At 33.1% G+C, this 23375-nt stretch overlaps 1 protein-coding gene across 1 annotated transcript in view; it reads right to left on the reverse strand.

The window, feature by feature from the left end:
* The window catches only part of LOC108906035 (G protein-coupled receptor kinase 2), a 168926-nt gene that overhangs the window by 62597 nt on the left and 82954 nt on the right, over window positions 1-23375 (reverse strand). Inside the window, exon 3 of the mRNA XM_018709177.2 lies at window positions 6659-7125. Within this exon, the coding sequence (XP_018564693.1) occupies window positions 6659-7125 (467 nt within the window). The remainder of the gene's footprint in view (window positions 1-6658; window positions 7126-23375) is intronic.

A 23375-nucleotide genomic window follows, 5' to 3' on the forward strand; every position in this document is an offset into this window, starting at 1 on the left:
GACTTTTAGTTTTTATACGGTTTCAACTATCTTCGTAAACACTATAATAAATGTTTAAATTTTTGATAGTATCAAGTATAGTATTCCTCTGTTTCCACATCCAATATTTTATTAAAACACTGTAGGTCATTATATTATTTTTCTGTGCAAATATTAAAATTATCTGACAATTCTTGTTCATTGCACATATTTTCCCTAATGCGGCTCTGGACGATAATAGGCTTACCAATGTCCTGAGAATATATAGTTACCGATTAAAGAAATCTTTACGTCGATTGCTATGTGGTATTATGAAGTTGTTCTAGTTTGGCATTACGCTAGTAGAGACCGCCACTTCCTGGATTCTACTATCTATCAGGTGCTATCGCTGTCTTACCAAAAGTGCGATTTCTTGTCTATAAAACGGCGCCCTTAAGCAACTTTTAATCCTTAAATTAAAATAATGCGACTTGACAACTAGCGTATGAACCAAATTATTTACAGTTCTCTAAAAAACAACTTAAAGCGAAAGTAAAACATAAACCGTTTAAAGAGAAAATTACAAACAAAACAGAAAAAATGGGAAAATTAAGAAATATCTACTTAACGATTAAAAATTACTAATTACTATAAAAATTGTTTAAAATGAGCACCGCCTTAAGTATTTACGTCTAATTAGTGTTGGCTGTACTCTCCAAATAATTTAAATATATTTTTTTATTTCCTGGTTATGGTGGAAAATCCTTTGCCGCAGTCTATCTTCACTTGCCACAGAAGTTGCGTAAACAAGTCTTTTCAAATCACTCCAGAAGTAGAAATCCAAAGGATTTAAATCTGGTGATCTAGGCGCCCAGGATACTGGGCAAGACCGGCCTATCCATCGATCTGGATAAACCCTATCTCCCGTAACTCTTAAACTAAAATGAGGTGGAGCACCATCGCGCATAAACCACATATTAATGCGTGTTTGTAAGGGAAGATCCTCTAATAGATTGGATAGTGTTCTTGGAGAAACTGTAAATATTTCTGACCATTTAGCCTAGGCGGTAATTCAACAGGTCCTATTAAATGATGTCCAATTATTCCTGCCCATAAATTGATTTGAAACTGCACTTGATGATTAAATGATTAAAACTAAATGCACAGAAATTTGTATATGCAAATATCTCGATAACCAAGGGATGTATCGAAATCGAACAAGAGTAACTTTTTTATGAAACGAAGCACGTTCTTTCATATTTTCAATACAAAATGTCCGTAATTCTAAAGGCAAAAAATTCCCCTATTTATCAAAGGAATAGGGAATAACTGACGTCCTATACAAGCAACGATCATGCTTTCATACATCACTCTGTATATCTGAAAATAATTTTAAATAATGCTTTTTGATCAACGGCTCTATCTCGAATCGAATCCTTAAATGCAGGACTATGTAGATACATGTACTTTGTACAAGGTGCCTCAAACTCGATATTATGGGCCTACTGTGAGGATATACAAAATTTAAATAAAATTTGGGACACATGGTGTTAAATGGGATGAGGTAAGCTCCATACTCAATCGAAAGCATTATCTTTGGGATTTGACATAAACGACTAATGAAATAACATCATCAATTATATTTTTTCCAGAAAAATACTCCAATTTTTTTCCTGTTAGATTTTTCTTAATAAACTTTTATTAGAGAAATTTTTCTGTACTACTTCCCATTTAAAAGTTATAAGCAATATCGTCATAAAGAGTCTCAAAAGAAATACCTATTAAAAATCACCTTAGCGGTGGAAGGATCAAGTAGTCGTTGGAAAATAATTGAATGTTCGTTGTTTAAAGTACATAAATGTCACAAAATACTTGTCATTATTCAATACGAACGCCTCATTCCTGATCACAGAACCTAAGATTTGAGGCGACCTTGTGACGCAATGAAGATGCATTTTCTGTTGGGAAAAATCAAATAATAATTAACCGAAGGGTAAGAAACAATGTTAATACAGCTAGGAGAGGAGAGGAGAGCTAAAATTCACAATTACAGCTCCTTTAGCTTCTTTAGCTAGGAGAGGAGAGACTCTAAAATTCACAATTTGAAGTATTTGCCTGAGCGTTATATTGAAAACAGATTTAATTTTATAGCTCAAATTGTAGTAAATGTAGAAACTGTTAATCAGAACCACTTTCGGCACGTTCTTTGGACGGACGGAAGTGGGTTTGTCAGTAATGGTTTGCCAAACAGGCGCAACGAACACTACTGGTCCATTGGTCCATCCCCACATTGTAAATCCAGTTCAAAATCAAGGCCATTTTGGAGTAAATGTATGGTGCGGCATCATCGGTAGGCAATTAATTGGGCCTTATTTTTATGAACATACATTGAACAGCGTGAATTACCTAAATTTCCTACCAGAAGAACTTCCTCACTTCTGGAGAATGTGCAGCTAAGGAGAAACTTACTGTTTCAGCACGACGCGGCTCCACCCAACAAGGCCAGAATTGTGCAGCAATATTTAGATAAAACTTTCCCAGAAAAATGTATTGGGCTTATTGGACCTATTCAGTGGCCCGGAAAGTTACCAGATCTAACACCCCTTGATTTTTTTATGGGGGGTTTTAAAAAATAAGGTTTACAAAACACCTTCGCGAGATATTAATAATTTGAAAGAAAAAATCACAAACGCTTGTAATGAGTTAAGCGGCGAAATGTTAATAAACGCAGCCCATAAAGAAGTCACGCGAAGATTGGATAAGTGTCTTGAAATGAGAGGAGGTCATATAGAAAATATATTGTAATATATGTAGTATGAAAGCGTTTGCCTCATTTTTTAAGTTTAGTTATTGTTATCATGCCTCATTTTTTAAGTTTAGTTATTGTTATCATCACCTTTAGTTTTAACTCTATTAAAGAATTATCGAGTTTAATCCTTTTATTTATTCTTAATGACATTTATGCACTTTAAACAACGAACATTCAATTATTTTCCAACAACTACTTGATCCTTCCACCGCTAATGTGATTTTTAGGTGGTATTTATTTTGATACTCTTTAGGACGATATTGCTTATAACTTTTAAACAGAAACATTTTTCTAATAATAGTTTATTACAAAAAAGAGAGATTTTTAACAGGAAAATTGGGTATGTTTCTGGAAAAAATATAATTTATGACGTCATGAGTCGTTTCTGCCAAAGATAATAGTTTCGATTAAAAATGGAGTTTATCTCATCCCATTTAACACCACGTGTCCCAAATGTTATTTAATTTTTTTGTATCCTCACAGTAGGCCCATACTGTCGAGATTGAGACACCCTGTACATACCTACCTGTTTAATATACAAGACTACTTAAATATTTTATAAAAAATAAATTACTGGGAATATTAAAGCGCACAACAGTGGTGTAGTTTGAGTAGAGAGTTTCGGCACAATAAGCCGCTTACAATCCAGATTGCAAGAAGACATCAATAATGTCGTTCGCCGATAAAGATAAAATGAAGCTGCTCTGATAGGGGGATGTGAGAATTTATCTCGATGAAAATCTTCCACAGCACTGGATTAGATGGGTATGCGACGGCAATTTTCTACTTATACCAACGATGATAAATATATAAAAAAATAAGCTTTTAGCGGTTTCTTTGACGTTGAGGATATAATTCTGTGACCTTAGATCACATGGCCTTTCAAGTTGTTACTATGGACCATAACACCAAATAATTGTTATAAAGGTAACATAGCATAATGTCCATAATATCTGCATAAAATTAATTGGATTCAAAAACAGGATTATTATATCAAAATAAAGAAAAAATAAAATAAATAAATAAAAAATAAAACGAGTAAAACATTCCCCTAAAAGAATTCCTTCAGAATTCTACGATCAAGGGCTGGGCGTGAAACAGTTTTTGAGCGAGTACTCAAAAACAATTGAAGAAATAAACTTAAAAATTTGAATAAAAACTAATCAGTGGCCTTGGAATTAGAAAATCCTAATAAAAAAGCAATATCATATAGCAGAAATTCTTCAGACTTGCGTAAAACATTCCTAATTTAGTTTTTTTCATAGATGCAATCTAAAAATTCGAAAACCATGACAACATAAATAAACTCATGCCAGCAGCATGTCTAGGTAAGGGTCGGTTATTTTACTCTATATTCATTGAACAATCTGCAGGTAACATTTAATCCGAACAAGCACGAAATTCTACTGATATTCACTTCGCTACTAAATTGTTATGGTTTCACAGTTCTATTGAACGCAATTTTTACAAAATTGTTTATACATGATTGTCGCAATATTTTTTCAGTACCTGATTTCAAATCAAATCATTATCATTTCTAAATTGTTCTATACATTTATTACTATTCCTATACTGATTCTCCATGTGAAATTAATCATGGCAAAAACTAATTAAAACAAAATATGACAAAAAAACTGTTTCATATTAGCTGTGAAATCAATAATTTAGGCTGTATCCATGATGCTGTACGACATCATTCGAGCGACATGTAGTCTCGATGTTGCGATGTTAATAAATACGGCTTCATATACCTTTGAAGGATATGACTATAAAAAATATGGTCGCAACATCGAGGCAACATGTTGATGTTAATGATTTCCATGTATATTTTTACGTAATAGCGTTAAACTCTTTGTTTTATTTTTTAGCCATAATAACAAGGAACACATGATCAAATAGATGTAATATGTGTAAGAAGACTTTGTTTTAGTTGCCATTGATCGTCTAGTAAAAAAAGTCTGTAATTACTTGTTTATTTCTGATAGCTATGTATATTTTATTACTATTTTTTTTATTTAATTAGGTATTTCTGCGAGAATTAATTATTTTATTTTTTCTTTCATAGCGGCAGAGACACGTAATTAAGCAAAAAATAACAAACATTTTTCCAAGGCAAGACTTAATTTATGGCAAATTTTTATGGTTGTATCTTTCATTATTACAGATTAGACTTTATATCATTGTAATCCTCGAAAAGCTTTCTAATAAACTGGTAAACATTTACAGGGTGTTCCATCTAAGAAATTATGTGTTTGGCTGTCCATTTTTTTAACGTGTTCAATTGTTTTGTAGAAAATATCATTGAAAAATAAATTTTTTGGCTAATTATGTTCGAATACGAACAATGTCAGAAAAATTTGAATTTTCATTAATATTCATAATATTTGCGACCTAATAACACAGTTCGCTAACAAAATTCAGAGTTTTTCAAGTCCACACGGATACGAACAATATTAACTAATATTGTCCGCTAACAATGAAAATGTTCGAGAAGTGTTAATACAGTTTAAATTTTTTTGCATCCTATTAACAACACTGTTCGCTAACATAATTCAGTGTTCCTTCAGCAAGCGATATATTTCTGAATGTTATACAATTTTTGTCAAGTTCATTTCGGACCTTTCCTTGTACAAAAAATACGTGCAGTATATAAGAAAATGTAATGAAAAATTCAAAATGCTTGCATTACGTTTTGTTATAACATTAGAAAATATGAACATATATCTACAGTTTTAAATGGTTTAATCTACAACTACATGAACGTTTTGTAATTCATCTAGCCTGTCCTGTATATCGCAGCTTTAGCTATAACTCTGCAAATGTATTAAATTCGATACCAATAAACATAAAATTATCTTGTAACATTGCTATATTCAGAAAAAAGATCAAAGAATTTCTTGTACTTAGTCGAGGCCTTACATAGTTATTTCTGATTTATATTTTTTTATATTGTTTTTTTCTTTTGGAATTATATTTGTATGAGGGTGGTTATACTGAACAACTCTGTTGGATATCGCCACTCATTTTGATATATTTGTTATAATCACTTTTTTGATATGCAATAAAGACCACATTATTATTATGGTAATGTAACAAAACTAATTAAGTTATGTGAACAATACAACGAAGAAATAAGACGTTTGGTGGTATCACACAAAAGTGAATTTGAAAGCGAGCTCTCAAGAAAAAAAAATGGTATCTCTTCTAGCGGCATACCGTGGAAAAATGTCGCTTGAATGAATGAATTAGAGCTATAGCTAACGTAGGTGAAGTATTTTTTTAGCACAATTTAGGAACATTTTTTGACTTCATTCAAACGGATAATTATTTTTAAAGTACCGTAGAATTAAAATGTACTGAATACAATCCAAAAAAATAAAGTAAATGAAGAGGTCACGTTTAATGTATCCTTTAAACTGTCGATTAAAACTTCATATACCTCGAGAATAATTTTTGACATATTTTTCTTGAAATTCTATACAAATACATTATTTTATAAAGAACATTTTGCAGTCAATAGCCTAAAAAGTAAATGCAAGTAAAAGCTGTTTTTTCTGGTCACTTAATATTCTTTCCAAAACTTTAATCCCAATGAATAACATCCTGCATTAAGCTTAAGATACCAAAGTTTATTGCATAGTAACTATTACGTCATGAATTTTTTCATTTGAATAATGTATATTAAATTCATTTTAATATGGACGCCTCATCATGTTAACTAACATGATGAAACATTGTTTGAGAACAATATTCGTTAACTTTGACTAGTAAACGTTGTAAGTGAACATAGTTAGGTAACAATCAATGTCGAATCAGTATGGTAACAGACGACCCCTCAACATGCGCACGTCTGTGTTTCTGAATTCAATGCAATTAATTTTTCAAACATACCTGACACGCGCACACTTCTCCGAATCCGCCTTTACCCAGAACTCGGTACATCCTGAAGGTCTTGTAGGTGACCGACTGTGATTCCAGCCACTTCCACTGGAGGTACCGGTGGAAGTACATGGACTTGGTGAATTCCTGGAACGGTTCTCCCGCCAGGCAGTCTTTAACAGCTTGCATGCACGGAGCAAAGAGATCCTTGTGTCCGTTGGTGAGTTTATCGCAGGAGGACACGGCCACCCCGATCTCCGGCAACGAGATACCTTCCTGCCCCTCCGCGCCGACCATGAACTCTTTTTTGATGGAATTGGCCAGCTCCAGGCGCTGCTCGTCGGTTTCGACCTCATAACGCTTGGCGGCGTCGAGGAACTTCACACACCGGTGGTAGCGCGGCCCCTTCTCTTCGCACCACTGGTCAAAAAGGAGCTTGCCGATCGGCTGCTGGTCTACCACATATTCGTAGCGGACATCTGTGAATCAATACACAACCCTACAAGTTAGAATTTTGAGATAGAAACTATTCTGGAATCATGCACATTTTATTATTTGGCGAGTGTACGACCTAAAGTGAAGGTTTAAAATAAAGAGATCAATGAATGGCAAAAAATTAACAACTTAAAAATAGGGAAAATCGATATTAACTTAATATACAGGGCGAGTCAAATCGATCTGATAACTTCAGCAGGTGATAAATACTACTACAAAAAATTTGTCTAAAAATGTTTTTAATTTTGAGATTCTGTATGGGAAAAACAAGGTTTTGAAATTTTTAAAAAATTTATGGTAGGTATCTCCGCATCTCAATCACTGCTTGGTGAAATAATCTGATATTATGACAGTTTGCAGCTATTTGTTGATTCATAAAGCATGCGAAGTTAGGTAGGTAGAAAGTATTATTGCCTTCGGAAATTATCTACAGGGTGGGCCAATGGAAACTTTCCACCCCGATTTTTTTGGTTTAAAATAAAAATCTGGGAAAACGCTCGGACACGTCGACTTTTTATTTGAGGGGGAACTATTTTTCAGTTTCTTCATCCCCGTAGCTTTAACCCCCTAGCTGGGGAGAGAACAACCCCCCAAATTTGAATAGGGAATAGGGGTCGTGCCATACCTCTTTTTAAAGGTCTCATCGAGTTCTTTATGACCCTACAATTTCGCCTTATGATTTTTATCCGTAACGAAATAACAGCTTGTCAAAATAAAAATAAATAAAAATAAATAAAAATACTTACTAATTAACATCCATGCAATAATAAAAAATCGATTCTCTATCTCTTCTCTAACATTCTGCAACATATCGGCAGTTATCCTTTGACATTCTACAGTTATGCGTTCTTGCAAAACTTGAAGAGAAGCTGGCTGTTTTATAAACTCTAGACTTCAAATGGCCCCAGAGAAAGATTTATTTAGAGAGTCTCACACTCAACATCCTGAAAAGTTGATTGTCTGGGCAGGTATCTTAGGCAATAACTTGATCGGCCCATTCTTTTTGCAAGACAATTTGACTGGAGAGATGTATCTTACTTTGCTTCGAGACAATATTGTTCCTAGAATAAGGGAGATTATTGCCGAAGATAACTTGTCACAACATGAAGTGTTTTTTCAACAAGATGGGGCTCCAGCCCATTATGCAGCCCCCGTTCGGCAATTCCTCAACCAATATTTTAGAGGTCATTGGATTGGCCGTACGAGATCTATTGAGTGGCCTGCAAGGTCCCCTGATCTTTCCTATCTAGATTTATTTCTCTGGGGCCATTTGAAGTCTAGAGTTTATAAAACAGCCAGCTTCTCTTCAAGTTTTGCAAGAACGCATAACTGTAGAATGTCACAGGATAACTGCCGATATGTTGCAGAATGTTAGAGAAGAGATAGAGAATCGATTTTATTATTGCATGGATGTTAATGGCGGACATTTTGAACAGTTTGTTAGATAAAGTTCACGTGTAGACCTAATTAATAAATTAGTAAGTATTTTTATTTTGACAAGCTATCATTTCGTTACGGATAAAAATAATGAGGTGAAATTGTAGGGTCATAAACAACTCGATGAGTCCTGTTAAAAGAGGTATGGCACGACCCCTATCCCCTATTCAAATTTGGGGGGTTGTTCTTTCCCCAGCTAGAGGGTTAAAGCTACGGGGATGAAAAAACTGAAAAATAGTTCCCCTTCAAATCAAAAGTCGACGTGTCCGAGCGTGTTCTCAGATTTTTATTTTAAACCAAAAAAATCGGGGTGGAAAGTTTCCATTGGCCCACCCTGTATATAAAAATGACACCTTACATATATGCATTTGTCTCTTTATCTTAAATATATCATTTTAGAGCTACACTTTCGGATAATCTAGTTCGAAGGGTAGTGTGTAACTAGTAACACTAAGACAATCTAGACACAAAATGTATTTTTCAGTGAAACATAATCAATACCAGCTAATCATAAACTCCAAAGCAAAACGATTGTTCTATAGAGGAAAATCCTAGGTCAGCTTACCTTAGTCAAAAAATACTTTGTTTAAAAGTTACAGAGTGTTAAAATCTTATTTTTGATATGGTTTTTCATAAATATTTGAGAAATGACTTATTGTATCTGATTTAAGGAAATCAACTGAGTTTCCGAATTATTTCTCAATTCCATACCTTACAATTGAATTTCTTTTAAAATTGCTAGATTTCGTCTAAAAAACGAAAATATTTGCATAAAAAAATAGATTGTAGATATATTAACTTCTACATCTTTAAGGAATCGATTTTCACATAGTATCTTTTTGCTGTTGATTATAAAAATCTACCTACGTGAAGACGTTTTCAGAAAAAAAATGCTTCAATATAACGAACTGAGTAGCTGAAATCGAAGCAGCTTGCAGTGAGACTATAGTTGAGGAAGAGTTCATAACAATATTTTCGAAAAGCACTAACACTTGGATTATAAAAAAGAACTTATTAAGCCTTATCGTATTCGATCAGTATTCAAGATTTAGGGGAGTTAATTTCCAGTTCGGTTTTTTCTTGCTAGTATAGTTAGAGATAGTCTTAATTTTAATATGAAAATTCTTTATACCAATGAACAAAGTTATGAGTCACTAATTTTCATAATGACCATGTCTGTGGCGATGAAAATCCCAACGCTATTCATAAAAGGCATTTGGGTATAACCAGTGACTACATATTTAATTTGTCCCATAAGGACCAAATTATTAAAGCAAGTTTATCTTACAGTTAACTAACTATAATACATTCTAATCTTCTAGTTAGTTAACTGTAAGATAAACTTGCTTTAATAATTTGGCCCTGAAAGACTGTCAAGTAATCCGAACAGAAAAGTTTATTTCAATTTTATTCAAACTTGTCCAATTTACCTGAAGAATTGCTACTAAACCTCCACGCAGAAATGTGTTTCTTCTACATACTTTTTTCAAAATGTGTAAAGATTTGTGAACGAAGTATATCCAGAAACTTTCAAAGGCAATCACATTTATTATAAGAACAGTTGATATTACTTTTCATTATTTTTATTGTTAATGGGTAGTGACATATAATAAAAATTATTTGTAAAAATTGAATTGCCTGACAAAAGTGGAAAAGAATTTTTTCAAAAGCGGAAACTGAGAGGATCCTTGGAAATAATATTTACCGAATCCTTTTAAATCTGCACAATCTTCTTAAAGGAATGAAAAAAAGTTCATGTTAATATAATTTAAAAATCTTTATTTTCTAGATATACAGTGAAACAGATATTTATGAAAAACCATTTAAAAGTAAGACTGGAACTTTTAAATGAAGAAGTATTTTTGAATTAAGGTAGATTTTTTACTTTACTAAGTATTTTTACCTTAGGAATCACTAATTAATGATTGATTAATTATTTCAAATTACATATTACAATGTTCAACAATATGACGAATTTTTATTATCACATCAAAATTTCATGAGTCGATAGAAGAACATATAACCTTATTGAATTTGCGAACGATTTTATATTCCACATTTTAAATTAATTATATGATTAGTTGGCATTATTTGCGTTAGATACTTCGATTCAAAATAATTTTACTATTACTTTAAAAACTACTTCTAGTATTAAATGGTGCGTCTGACGATACGTTATTTGAAGCAAGTAGATAATACATAATATATTGTATTTCTAAATAAAAGTAACCCTAAAATCAAATACATTTTTTGTGCATCCAGGCGGTTCAAATAAGTTTCCACCTGGACTATTTTGCGAATTATCCTCGCACTAATTTTCCACAGGAACGCCGAAACAGGTCAATTTTGGTTGCAAAGAGAAATATAGCTTTTTACGGATTCCACCCCTAATGTGTTAGGCGGGTAAAAACCTTTTCAGAAATTTTAAAAGAGATTTTATTATTCACAGCAGAATTTTAAAGAGCAGTTTTTCAGTTCATGTTGGTTCAAATTTAAAAAATAAAGCATCATTGAAAAAAGGATTAAAAGTTTTAATGTTACCACTGCTACTTTTCTCCTGCTACTTTATTTAAGACTTCTTAAAAAGTTTTCATTTCATCTATAGTACTGAGCGAAAACCAAAACTGGCATGTTGCAGTGTTTCTATGAGAAATTTGTTCTGAAAATAGTGAAAGAAAAAATGTCTCCATTGAGCATCCGGTATATGAGCATATCATGGTCTTGCTTAGTTCAAGATTACAAACATATATGCAGATAATTATATTTATTATTTTTATCTGTATACACTATACAGTGTGTTTCAATTAAAACTTCTCACGCAGAAAATATCGGAATAAAATAAAACAAAAAAACCCGACACACATCGACTTTCTCTTCAAGGTGAGTTCGGTCGTGTTGCATAAATTTTTTAAGTATTGGAAAATGACAACGCTTTGCCAGAAGAGGATGTGTGGTTTCAGCAGGATGGTGCTCCACCACATTATGCCGTAGCTGTGCTGATTTTCTTAAACATAACTTTCCAAATCACTGGATAGGACGCAGTCAATTGAGTGGCCTCCCAGATCGTCAGATCTAACGCCCGTAGACTTTTCTATGGGGACACTGAAAGTCGAAAATTTATGCAACACGACCGAACTATGGAAGCCGAGAGCCCGAGGAATTCCAATTTATTGATTTTTAAATTCCGACATTTTACACGTCGGAAGTTTGAATCGAAACACCCTGTATATACAACAGTGTGTCAAAAATAAAGGAACGTATTCCTTGTCGCAATATTAAGGTTGGTGTTCTATAGACAAGAAATCTCACTTTTAGTAAGACAATGATAGAACAAGAAACTCCATTCAAATTATAGAAATGTTGATATACAATACAATAGTATATTAAACAAGAAGGTTTGAAAACGACTCTTTGCACACGAGCGAGACATATTGGTGGACCGAGCCGAAGGCGAGGTCCACAGTCGAGCCAGTGTGCAAATAGGTTTTCAAATGAGTTTTTTACGATACTTTTTATACGACTGCAAACAGAGACCACAAAAATCAAATTTTAATTTAAATCGTTTTTATTACTAAAATTGCCAACGCATTAACAAAATAAATTAAATACAACTTTTAATTTAACTCGTTTTTATTAAGAAAATTGCTAACGCATTAACAAAAGAAACTAATATTTAATATTTATGGTAACATTTGAACATTCCTTCAAGGTTACGCTGGGAAAAGCAGTATTATTGTGCACCTTGTTTTCGGTAATAGAGAATATTTTTGGTGTCGTGTTTTTAGTGCAGTTTTTCAGCGTGCGGTCGTTGTTTTCTTGTTGTATTCCAGTAGACGATCGTTGTTCGGTTCTGTGGCAGCAGAAGACACTGGAGACTCTATCTTTTTCAAAACTTCCATTTTATTTCTCAAACAGTCATCAACGTAGCCTTCGGCAACTGTACTGGATTTCCACCCTCCATGGCGTTTGAGGGCGAGCAGATTTGAGCCAGAATTGACTAAAATTGTGGCCGATGAAAGCCGAAAACAATGCCCCGTGTAACTTTCTGGATTCTCTAGCATCAAAAACTTGGCGATTTCCCTAGCCATGTTTCTAATTTTGTTGATGCCAACGTTTTGGCTTGAACATTTTCCGTTTTGATAGTTTAAAAAAAACCAGCCTGTCTTCAGATTAGGAGGACGAAGAGCACAGTACTTTTTTAAGATAGTGTAAAGGTTTCCTGTAATTGTAAAACACCTTGGTACCTTTGTTTTTGTATTCTTTGTAATCTTTGGTGTCTTGTATTTTGAGATAACATGCCTTCGACATGCCTCACATAGTCCAACTGCCACCACCGCCTTGATAAGTAAATATTTGTCGTCTGATGCTTTTGTCAAAAACCGGCAAAAATCATGTTCTGTGAGGATTTGGGACTTCTTTGGGACGTAGTTTTCGGATTTTCGTTTGATTAGCGCTTGCAACTTTTTATAGCTTCTATGATCTATGTTGTGATTGGCACTTAACGTTGACTTGAGCATCGAAAAAATCGTCCACAACGTCGAAGATTTATATTTCTTAGATAGTTCTTCAAAATACACCATTACTGCGTTTTCTGAGAAAGTTTGGACATTTTTGGCTAGTCGCCAGTTCATAAATCGGCTTAACTCAGCTTCATACCTGCTTCTGGATTTTGTGGGCAGCAGTTCCGAACATATTTCGCTTGCTTTCAGTAAAATCTCTCATTTTCACACCCAAACTTCGGGAATTTAACAATTTTTGAAGTATATAATCAACAAAATAAAGGAGCCGTGACGGTTGCTATGAAACTCAGCCAACCTGAAACATTGCATAATTTGGGTGACATCAAACAAAAACCATAATCTGGAGACGCGTGTGCAAAATATCGTTTTCAGAGCGTGTTTTCCGTGCGCAAAACCCCCTTTTGCAAGGCAGTCGTATAAAAATAATTTTTCGCACTGAAAGATCACGGAAAACATGGGCACCCATGCAAACATCGGAATGTACCGTTACTGTTTTGTCGATAATTTTGTAAAAATATTCAATAATAATTGTAACTCATGTGTTAATAACTTCATAAAAGCATTCGGCAGGGTGTGATTATGTTTATAGTACCGCATGCGATTTTCTGTATATTCAACAGGCGTGTAAAGTTCAAGAAACGTAATGATAAACATAAGAGGTAAAAATGTGCTTTTTTCCTTATTCTGAATGTATTGTAAGCTTGTAAACTGTCCCTGGAGAAAACTTGTATAACTGGCACAGTGAAGAGATATTGTTTCTAACTTGCTTAGATTTTCTAAAACTCTCATCAAGACTGCTATAAATTCACTGGTAAATACGCATAAAAACGCCCGTCTTAAGAATATTTTTTTATATAAAATATTTGATTCTGAAGACTTCCATTTTAAGATAAGGGTAAGGGTAAAAAAATGCCGTGTCTGTAATCCTTAAACAAGTCAGAATATTAAAACACAATTTTGTGTAGGTACGTAATATATGAATAAATTGAGAAGTTTTTGCAAACTGTATTGAGGCTTTCTGTAAAATTATTTATATAATTTTAAATTTACTTTTTCACCGTTAGTGTACCATAATATGTTTAGAAGAGACTATCTACTTTCAAAACTTCAAGAGCAAGTGTTTATATAAGAAAATATTCTTAAGATTGGACAACAAAAAAGGCTCTTTCATTTTTGACACAATGTTGTGCTACACGCTGTACAAATAATCTTAAAGTTGATGAGTTTAAAATGCAGCATAAGTATTTATGAACAATATGTGATTCAGTGCGGTTTCTGATTGTTCTTAGTTGTCGAAATTGTTAAAAACGGCTAAGTTTGTAGTAAATAATATTTAAAAATGCTTGTCTTTAAAATGCTACTTAAAAAGTAAATTTTAGCAACGATAAGAATTATGTAAACGAGATCATGGTGTATCTTGCTTCGCAAAGTTTCCAGTTAATATCTGCAATAAATCATGGAAAACTGAAATATTACCCTTATAGACGAAGAGTTACTTATCTTGCCACAAAAGGACATTTTTTTAACCAGTGCATAATGTGAGATGATTTTTTTCTTTAAGGTAATGATCAAATCGGTTCTTGGCGTATTTAAATTAAAGTGCTACTAGCTGCATTCTAAATTAACTACTAATTGGCGGAATTCATGGATTCTTATAAATGGCTGATGTTCATTAATAGCATAAATATTTACGTTAAATTACAAATCACAGATGGGAATATCAACAAAGCAAATAATAATTATTGCACTGCTTGCGTCGACTGAAGATAATTTTTAACGCTATAAATAACAATACCGAATGTTATTCAGTATTTGAGGTCAATCACTTTCCTGATTTGAAATGCGTTCACATCTAGTTTGCTGAAAACAAAGTACAAATATAAGTAAATTTTTATAGAATTGTTTAATATTTGTTTTCTAAGGAGAAGTTTCTAAATTAATCATAAATATGTTGTTCATTTTTATCCTTTAATAATAACTTTAATGAATACTAAAATCACTAGTTTTAATTACTTAATTAAATTTAGTTAATTTTAGTTTATGATAAAAAAACCTCACACTTAACTATTTATAATTCTGCTTTATTTTCTCAACAATAGAGGGACATAAATTTAGACAATCTCTACGGATTTATGTAATTTTCTCGGTTTTTGTCTGTTCAGAAATTTCTGCACCTTTCATACCTGAGTAACTTATGCCAACCGACGCGACGGTCGGACTGAGTCTCCATTTCATATACGCCAGGTATAAGAGAGTAAATAAAAAAATATAAGGTTTGTCAAAATACCGTAAGTCTGCCGGCCACTGGCTCTTAGACTATTATTTTTACGTTAATTTAAAAAATAAACAAATCACCTACCTCTCTTTGTTTCCAAGATAGTTTTTTTAATAACGTTAGCTATTGAACGTATCGGGATTTTAGAGACAATTAAAGAAAGGATTATACTTTTAATTTCAAAAAGTTTTACATTGATAGTTCAAGTAATAAACGCGCTAGTAGCAGTAAAAGTTAACAATAATGAACGACGGGAGGAGAGACAGGCCCTCGCACGCTCATGAACGTCGCCCTCGTCGCGCGCGAGATTTTTTAACAGAAGTTTTCACGTTCTACTTTGTTAGTTGGTAAAGGGCTACTTAATTTCTACTTTTTGAAGTTCTTCTTTTTCTATACGTTTCTTTGGATCAATTAGAACATATATTTACGATATTAACTTAAAAAATTAACGTTTAGTAATTAAACAAGTAGATGCAAAACAACACACGGAATTGATTAATAAATAGATGGGGCAACAATTTCGCGGTCAATTGAATCGACGCTTGGCACACATGTTGGTCATTGGATTTACCGTATTTTCCATAAATTTCATCAACATCTATCGCTTTTTGCAATAATAATGCGCAATATTCGAAAATTGATATTTCCGCGTTCGACCTCTTACTGTTAAGAGATTAGTGAAAAATTACTCTAGGCACCTCTAATTCTAGGTAATTTAATTGCCTAGAACATAAAATAACTAATATTCCGATAGGTCGTCTAGATCTTCGTGAGCAGTAAAAAAAGTGAAAAAACATAAATTACTATTTAATTACAACTTAGCGTCACTTCTTTCGAGTTCGGTACTTTTTTGATATTATCGTTCTACATACTCTTCCCCGCCATAAAGTGAAATCAAATGTCTACTAATAATTTTTTCAAGTTTTCAGGTTTTATGATCTAATTCGACTGGAGTACTGCATCGTATAATTATTACAAGAATACTTCTTCTTTGCCAACCTTATAATTAATGAAAATATTGATATTATTTGCGCAACACATTAGCTTTAGCTAAATGACTTGCGGTGCTATTGTTCAGTAGTGCATGCCTACGCTCTGTGTATCTGAAGAACCGGTACTAATTATGTGAAAATAAATATTAGCGGATCCAGAGTTAAATAACCTCGCTGGTAGGTAACTAAATACTCATTAAAAAAATGGCGCAGTTTATCCATCTTAAAAAACCTTTATTTATTAATAAATCAATTTCAGTATCTAGATCTGGAATGGTGAAATACGCAGTACGAATCGAATATAGATTTACAAATTTGATAAAATACACGTCATATTTAGAAGGCGCAACGACGACTTGCAGTTCCTACCAAAATGTGTACATTTCCCGCTTCCGATTTTTTTTTGCACATTTTTTTACATATACAGGGTGTTCCTTAATGATATGCGAATATTAAAGGGTGTGATTGTACATGGAAAATTAATGATAGTTTGTTTTGTAAACTATGGTCCAAAAATGTTCGGTTGTGAGAACACGGGGTGTTAAAATTTTAGGAAAAAGAAGGAAATTATTTAATATTTTTGAAACCGCTTGAGAGAAAAATCAGTGATTGAGTTTTTCTGCGGTTTTCAAGACTCACTACAGAAAATCTACTTTATCACCAGAGATTCTCCCAATCGTTGTTTCCAGATAGTCGAACCTTTTCTAATATTAATCGTCGTCTTGTTGAAACTGGAAGTGTCCGAAAACTTAGACCTCGAAATGTAAGAACACCTGAAATTGTTATACCTGTACCACATTGTAGGAGTACAGGCATTACTTCCTAGAAATTTTCCAAAGCGTGTGACCTTTTGTCAGTGGTATCTTCATAATGTTGCGCAAAATCCGCAATTTGAATCGCACATTCTATTTACGGACAAAGCTTAAGAAATGCCATTAAAAATTTTCACAACAATCATTTGTGAGTGGATGAAAATCTACATGGAATAACGGAAACCTATTTCCAACACCAATTTTCGGCCAACGTCTGGGCAGGAATCATTGGTGACCACTTTATTGGACCAGTCTTCCTGCCGGGACGACTTGACGGACAATATTACTGCGATTTATTTCAAGAACAATTACCTTTGCTGTTTGAGGATGTTCCGGTAGCAATAAGAAACCAAATGTGGTACCTACGTGCACGATGGTGCAGCAGCACATTTCAGCGTAATGGTTCGCAATTATTTACATACTGTTTATCCAAATCCTTGGATTGGCCGTGGTAGGCCTCAAGAATGGCCACCAAGGTCCCCTAACCTCAATAGCTTAGATTTATTTTTATGTTAATACACTAATGCACACAAGTCCCATTAATACTGTAGAAGAATTAAGAGACAGAATAATTGCAGCATGTAGTGGAATAAAAAATACTCCAGGAATATTTCAACGAGGGCGCAATTCCATGAGAAGGCGGAACCATGTATATTAAGTGACGGAGGCCATTTTCAACAATTTTTGTAATAATAGTCTGATATTAGTTGTAATGTTACACGCAGGTGTCAACCTGTAATGTATTTAATTTTTACTATCAAATTTTTAATAATACTGTAAGTTTTCTTACTCAAAAACGGCGCATCGCAGGACAAAAACTCAAAAGAGCTTTTATTTTACGAATTGAACGAGGATTTCAAAAATCATTTTATTTGGGAGAAAAACCATTGGCATACCATTTTTTTCTCTAAAAATATGTAAGTCAGTGTCATCTTTACAGTTATTATGGAAAAATAGTTTCCTGCTCCTGAATATTAAAATTGACACTTACTCCTTGGAATTAGAGACTTAGCAGTATTTTTAACCAACCAAGTGTATAAAAGACGGAAATGCTTAAAATCAGTTTTTCTCAAATACATCGCAAAGTATAACACACATATTGTGGATACTAAATTCTAAAAGATTTCATCGGGAAAGTGTAACTGTTCAAATGAGAGACATACTGTATACTATGGGATCTAGAACGTCAGTCTGTTATATCCAATCCGTTGCTAAGAATCTATCACTTAGCGATAGCGGTCAGGAACGACTGAAACAAAAGGTAAATAATCCAAATCCACCTCGATCCCGTTCTGAACTTTAACTTTTCCTCCATTAAGTTAACAAAAATAATGGGTTTCGTAATTCAGTTATTCGCAGTCCCTGTGTAATCATTAAGAGCGAAACGCTTCTGAAAATAGCTTATCTAAATAAATGGAGCTTTCCTTGACTCAAAATCGACAAATATATTTGTTCAGTGTCTAGCCGTTTGTGAAAAGATGTACGACAGGAAAAACTGTTTTTATAATCGATGTTTTAAGATGTTAACACAAAAGATGATTGGATTCTCCTGTTAACAATCATAGAGAAGTGTCGATAACGTGATTCATAATGGTTAATAGCCTAGTTACAGGTTATTTATGCCATAGATGATGCAGAGGTCTTTATAAATGTTAATAAATCTGTTTTAGTGTCTTAACTTTTACCTCTTATCACCATTAATTAAAGAGACGCAATTGAACTTCCACCTTTAAAGACTAACAGCCACTGACTGTCTCGAAATTTGTATAAAAACAAGCGTACTATTTTATTTTGCCCGTATCAGGTGAATGTTGGTGTTGATGTCATGGAGGTACGGCTATTGACTACAACTAGCATTCTGCTATACAATTATTTGCAATTTTCTTCAGTATATTGTTATATTCGAGGACTGATAACATCAGCGCATAACCCGAGAGGCAATGTAATGTGAGGACTAAATAAAATAAACAAATTCTAGGGCTAGGGCAGAGATTAATTATATCTAATTGTTTTTCAAATATTTTAATATGTATATGTACTTGTAACTCACATAATATTTGCTGATAATAATTAGTGTTTCTAACTATATAATAAGTATTACAAATACAAGTGATAAATTAAAAAATATATATTTCGTTGCATCACAATGTTTGTAACATTGTGTTTCAATGAAAATATGACCTTTGTAACCTGTAAACTAATGAGTTTTAAAAAGTCGGTAAAACTTGTCAATTTTCGCGAATCAGCCTTTGGCACACATTTCCATAAATTCAATCAACATCCATTTTTGCAATAATATTGTGTAATTTTCGAAAACTTACTTTTCCTCGTTCGACTTTTATTTTACATTTAATAAGTTGGTAATATATAACTTCAGGTAGGTACCTTTAGGCAATTAAATTACCTACAACATAAAATAACACATTTTCTGATAGATAGGAAAAACACGTAATTTTGCCACTTATTTACAACTTGCCAACTTAGCGTCGCTTCTTTCGAGTTAGTTTTTGATATTATCATTCTAAATAGCCTTCACCACCGTCATAAAGTTCAATAAAATGTCTACTAATATATTTTTTTAAGTTTTCAGCATTTATTATCTAATGAACTATTGGACTATTGCTACCAAAATTCTCTATGTTGTCGATCAGGTAAGTATTGCTGTATTTTGATATTTTTGGTAGTCTGTAGTTGCAGTTATACTGAAATGTCTATACTTTAAATATTTTCTTTGAGAAACCATTGTTGATATACTTATTCCAAAAAATTAAAATTAGGCGCCCTTGCAGGATATCTAGAAATAAATTCATATAGTCCGTCAGGTAAATAACACTCAAACATTGGGTGTTTTGTAGAGTATATGAATTTGTTTTCTCCCGTAGATAGTTGCAAACAACAATAGAATTATATGTTTAGTTGTTCATCTATTTGAAGTCAGTGCCAATTCTGTTAATAATTTTGTAAATTTGAAAAAATAAAATATATAACAGAATTTCAGAAAAATATATTTTAAAATAATCAGTTAAACGAAAAATTTATTATGCCCAAATTAATTTAATAATTTTATTCCATTTACAACAAATACCACATTATGTAGGATTTATTTTGTACTTTAATTTCTATTTCTTAGTCAAAGCAAAATTTGCAATTCACATTTTTATTTAAATTTTCAGTATCTTAATAAAATTAATTGTTAATTTATTGCGTTAAAAATACAAATATATGTTTTTTCGTTTTCATTAATAAAATATGGTTACATAAATATAAGGGAATCGAGTTTTTAAACTTTTAATCTTTGAGGAATAGAATTATTGTTTTTTTACCTATAAAAAAAAACAAACCAATATTAACAAGTAGAATTTAAATCGTTACCACGACAATTTTATAACTGCTGTCGTTTCTGACACGTTATTTCAATATTAAAAATATTTAAATTTTTTAATTTCAAGTTATGAATTTAAAAAGTGATACATACAGGATGTAAATAGGTGCGAAAAAATTAAGGTTGAAAATGAAAGGACGTCTGTCACGCAAAAAAATTCGCCGCCCCCTCCTTCCAGATTCATAGCCTTTCAAAAGAAAAAAATAATTTTTCCCATTAAATATGAAGAAAGTTAAAAAATGAAACTACGTACACGTCTCCTAAAATCGAAAAAATTTTTACTGGATAATTTACTGATTTTCCTCTTTGGGACATAATTAACCATCCCTATAAATAATTTCTGAATTGAAAATGTGATCTCTATTTTTTCGTAAATATAATAGCTTTTGAGTCGTTTGAGTAAAAAAGTACAATAGGCTGTAGTGCACACAGCTTTGTGTGTGTAAATGAATCAAGTTTGTACAAAAAAACACTGAAAGAAACGGCAATAATATTAAGAATTATTTACAACAAAATATTCATTCACTCACATCACTGATTTTATAAGCAAAGTTATCAGATAAGAAATAAAGGGCTGATGTTTGCCCAAGGGGCATTGTGATCGACGTCCTCAGATCTAACAAAAAATTACGCATTTATCATTATTTTTAGTACATGTAGTACTTTTATTACTCTATTATAACCTTCGAGCATATACTCCTAGAGGCAGCCTTCAGTGCTGAGAAAGCGTGACTGGAGTACGAGATAAAGGAGAATAAAAGCACATGCTATCTCTCTCGCTCCGCGAGCTGATTGGTCCGGGTTTAGGTGCAGGACGGTCATTGGCATGGAGGGGAGCACGCACCGACCAATCCAGCTCGCAAAGCGAGAGAGATAGCATGTCCTTTTATTCTCCTTTCTCTCTCGCATTCCAGTCGCGCTTTCTCAACACTGATGGCTGCCTCTAGGAGTATATGCTTAAGATTATAATAGTTTAAGTAACAATTTGCCTCTTTTTATGTTATGCTTTCTTAAGCTGCGATTCCATTGCGCGAAATTGACTCGCACAATTGTTTCGCGAAACTAGATTCGCGTCGTGAAAACCTGTTGCGCGCCACAAATTCGTTTGCGCGAGTATGTTGCGCTGCGAGCGGATTGTCAGTCGGTTTTTGAGAGTGAATCAAAGTGTTTCGCTGTATTAGTTTCGCGTCGTGCAAACGCACAATGAATCAAGACGAAAGAGATGAGCATAAAAATGGATCTACCTGTTGATAGCCTGGAAGGAAAAATATCCCTTAGAAGCTGGTTTCCACTTTGCAATCGCCGACGAAATATTTTTTTGGTCCACCATCGATGTTTTCTTTGTTTTTTTTCTTTTTATTCTCCACATAAAGCATCGCAATGACAGCCAATGCTGACGCTGCAGTCGGAGATACGAACGACTTGCTTGCCTCGCGAAAACTGGCGGCTCACCTAATTTCTACTTAATTCGCGAAACATTTTGCCTTTGTAAATGAAACAGCGACTCGCGAATCATTCTCAATTTCGCGCAATGGAATCGCAGCTTTAGATCTGACGACGTTGATTGCGCCGCCCACTGGCTGCGGACGGCCTGATCTAACTTCTCTAAAAATGTGGGCAATATCAACAATTAAACGGACCCTCTTGTCGGATATAGGTATCCCACACGTGTACTATAACATAATTAATCTTCTTCTCTCTTTTTATTACATACCGAGAGATCGCGAGGCCTTTCTCGGTTTGAAATAAATAAAATTAAAATTACAAAAGCATTTTAATTCCTAGTATCACTGTTTAAATACTCTATAACAATGCTAGTACATACATAAGTATTAGACAGGGTGTTTTTAGATCATTTTAGATCAAAAAGCATGAACGAAGCAACTACTGATATTTGAGATACATAATTTTGAAATAAAAAAGAAACTTATTATAAATTTATTCTTGTATTGTGTTACCATGTAAATACTAAATGTCACTTATAGCTGTTTTACATTGACAATTTATTCATCAATAAATTGACGAAGTTCTTCATCAATTAGTTCACGAATTTATTGGTAAACTGTGTGGTTTTACACTGCTACAGACTTTGTCACGTTTTTTGACGTATGAATCAGTTCTACCAATGAATCAAAGAAGCAAATAATTTTCAAAAATGTCACCTTTCCACTCATAATTGTAGTGATACAACAGCGGTACCGTTCTGACACATATTATATAAATATTAGTTTTTGTAAATAACAAATCAGTAAAAACAATGCAAAACTAGCACGACGCCACACAATTATTTACATATTCCAATAACATAACCTCATTACTGATCTGAGGCTGGAAATCTGTTGGGTTGGTACTTCCGAACTTCACGAAGAAATTGACGAAAATTAGAACATGCTCTAATTCGTCAAGAACTTGATGAATAAATTGATGAAGTTATTTGACAGCTGATTTGGTGCATTACACTTGTCCAATTTCTTGATGAAGCGACTTCATCAATTAATTGATCAATAAATTGTCAATGTAAAACAGCTTTTATAACGTCAATGGAAAACTAGATCCTATGAATGAATGGACAATAATAAAAATACGCACTCGTAACTCATACCTATTGATTGATAATAATATTTACGATATATATTGTCTTGGATTTAACTCGATTATATTTGAGCCTAGCTGATAATAAAATATTTTACATAAAAAAGTTATTAAGGTTTCAGTTTATCTTATCATTTAATGGCCATATGGCAAATCCACTATACAGTGTGTTTGATTAACTTGATGAAGGTGTATTACTTCTGAAACTAACTAATAAATGGGAT

Source organism: Anoplophora glabripennis, unplaced genomic scaffold, assembly GCF_000390285.2.
Source record: "Anoplophora glabripennis isolate ALB-LARVAE unplaced genomic scaffold, Agla_2.0 scaffold209, whole genome shotgun sequence".
NCBI lineage: Eukaryota > Metazoa > Arthropoda > Insecta > Coleoptera > Cerambycidae > Anoplophora > Anoplophora glabripennis.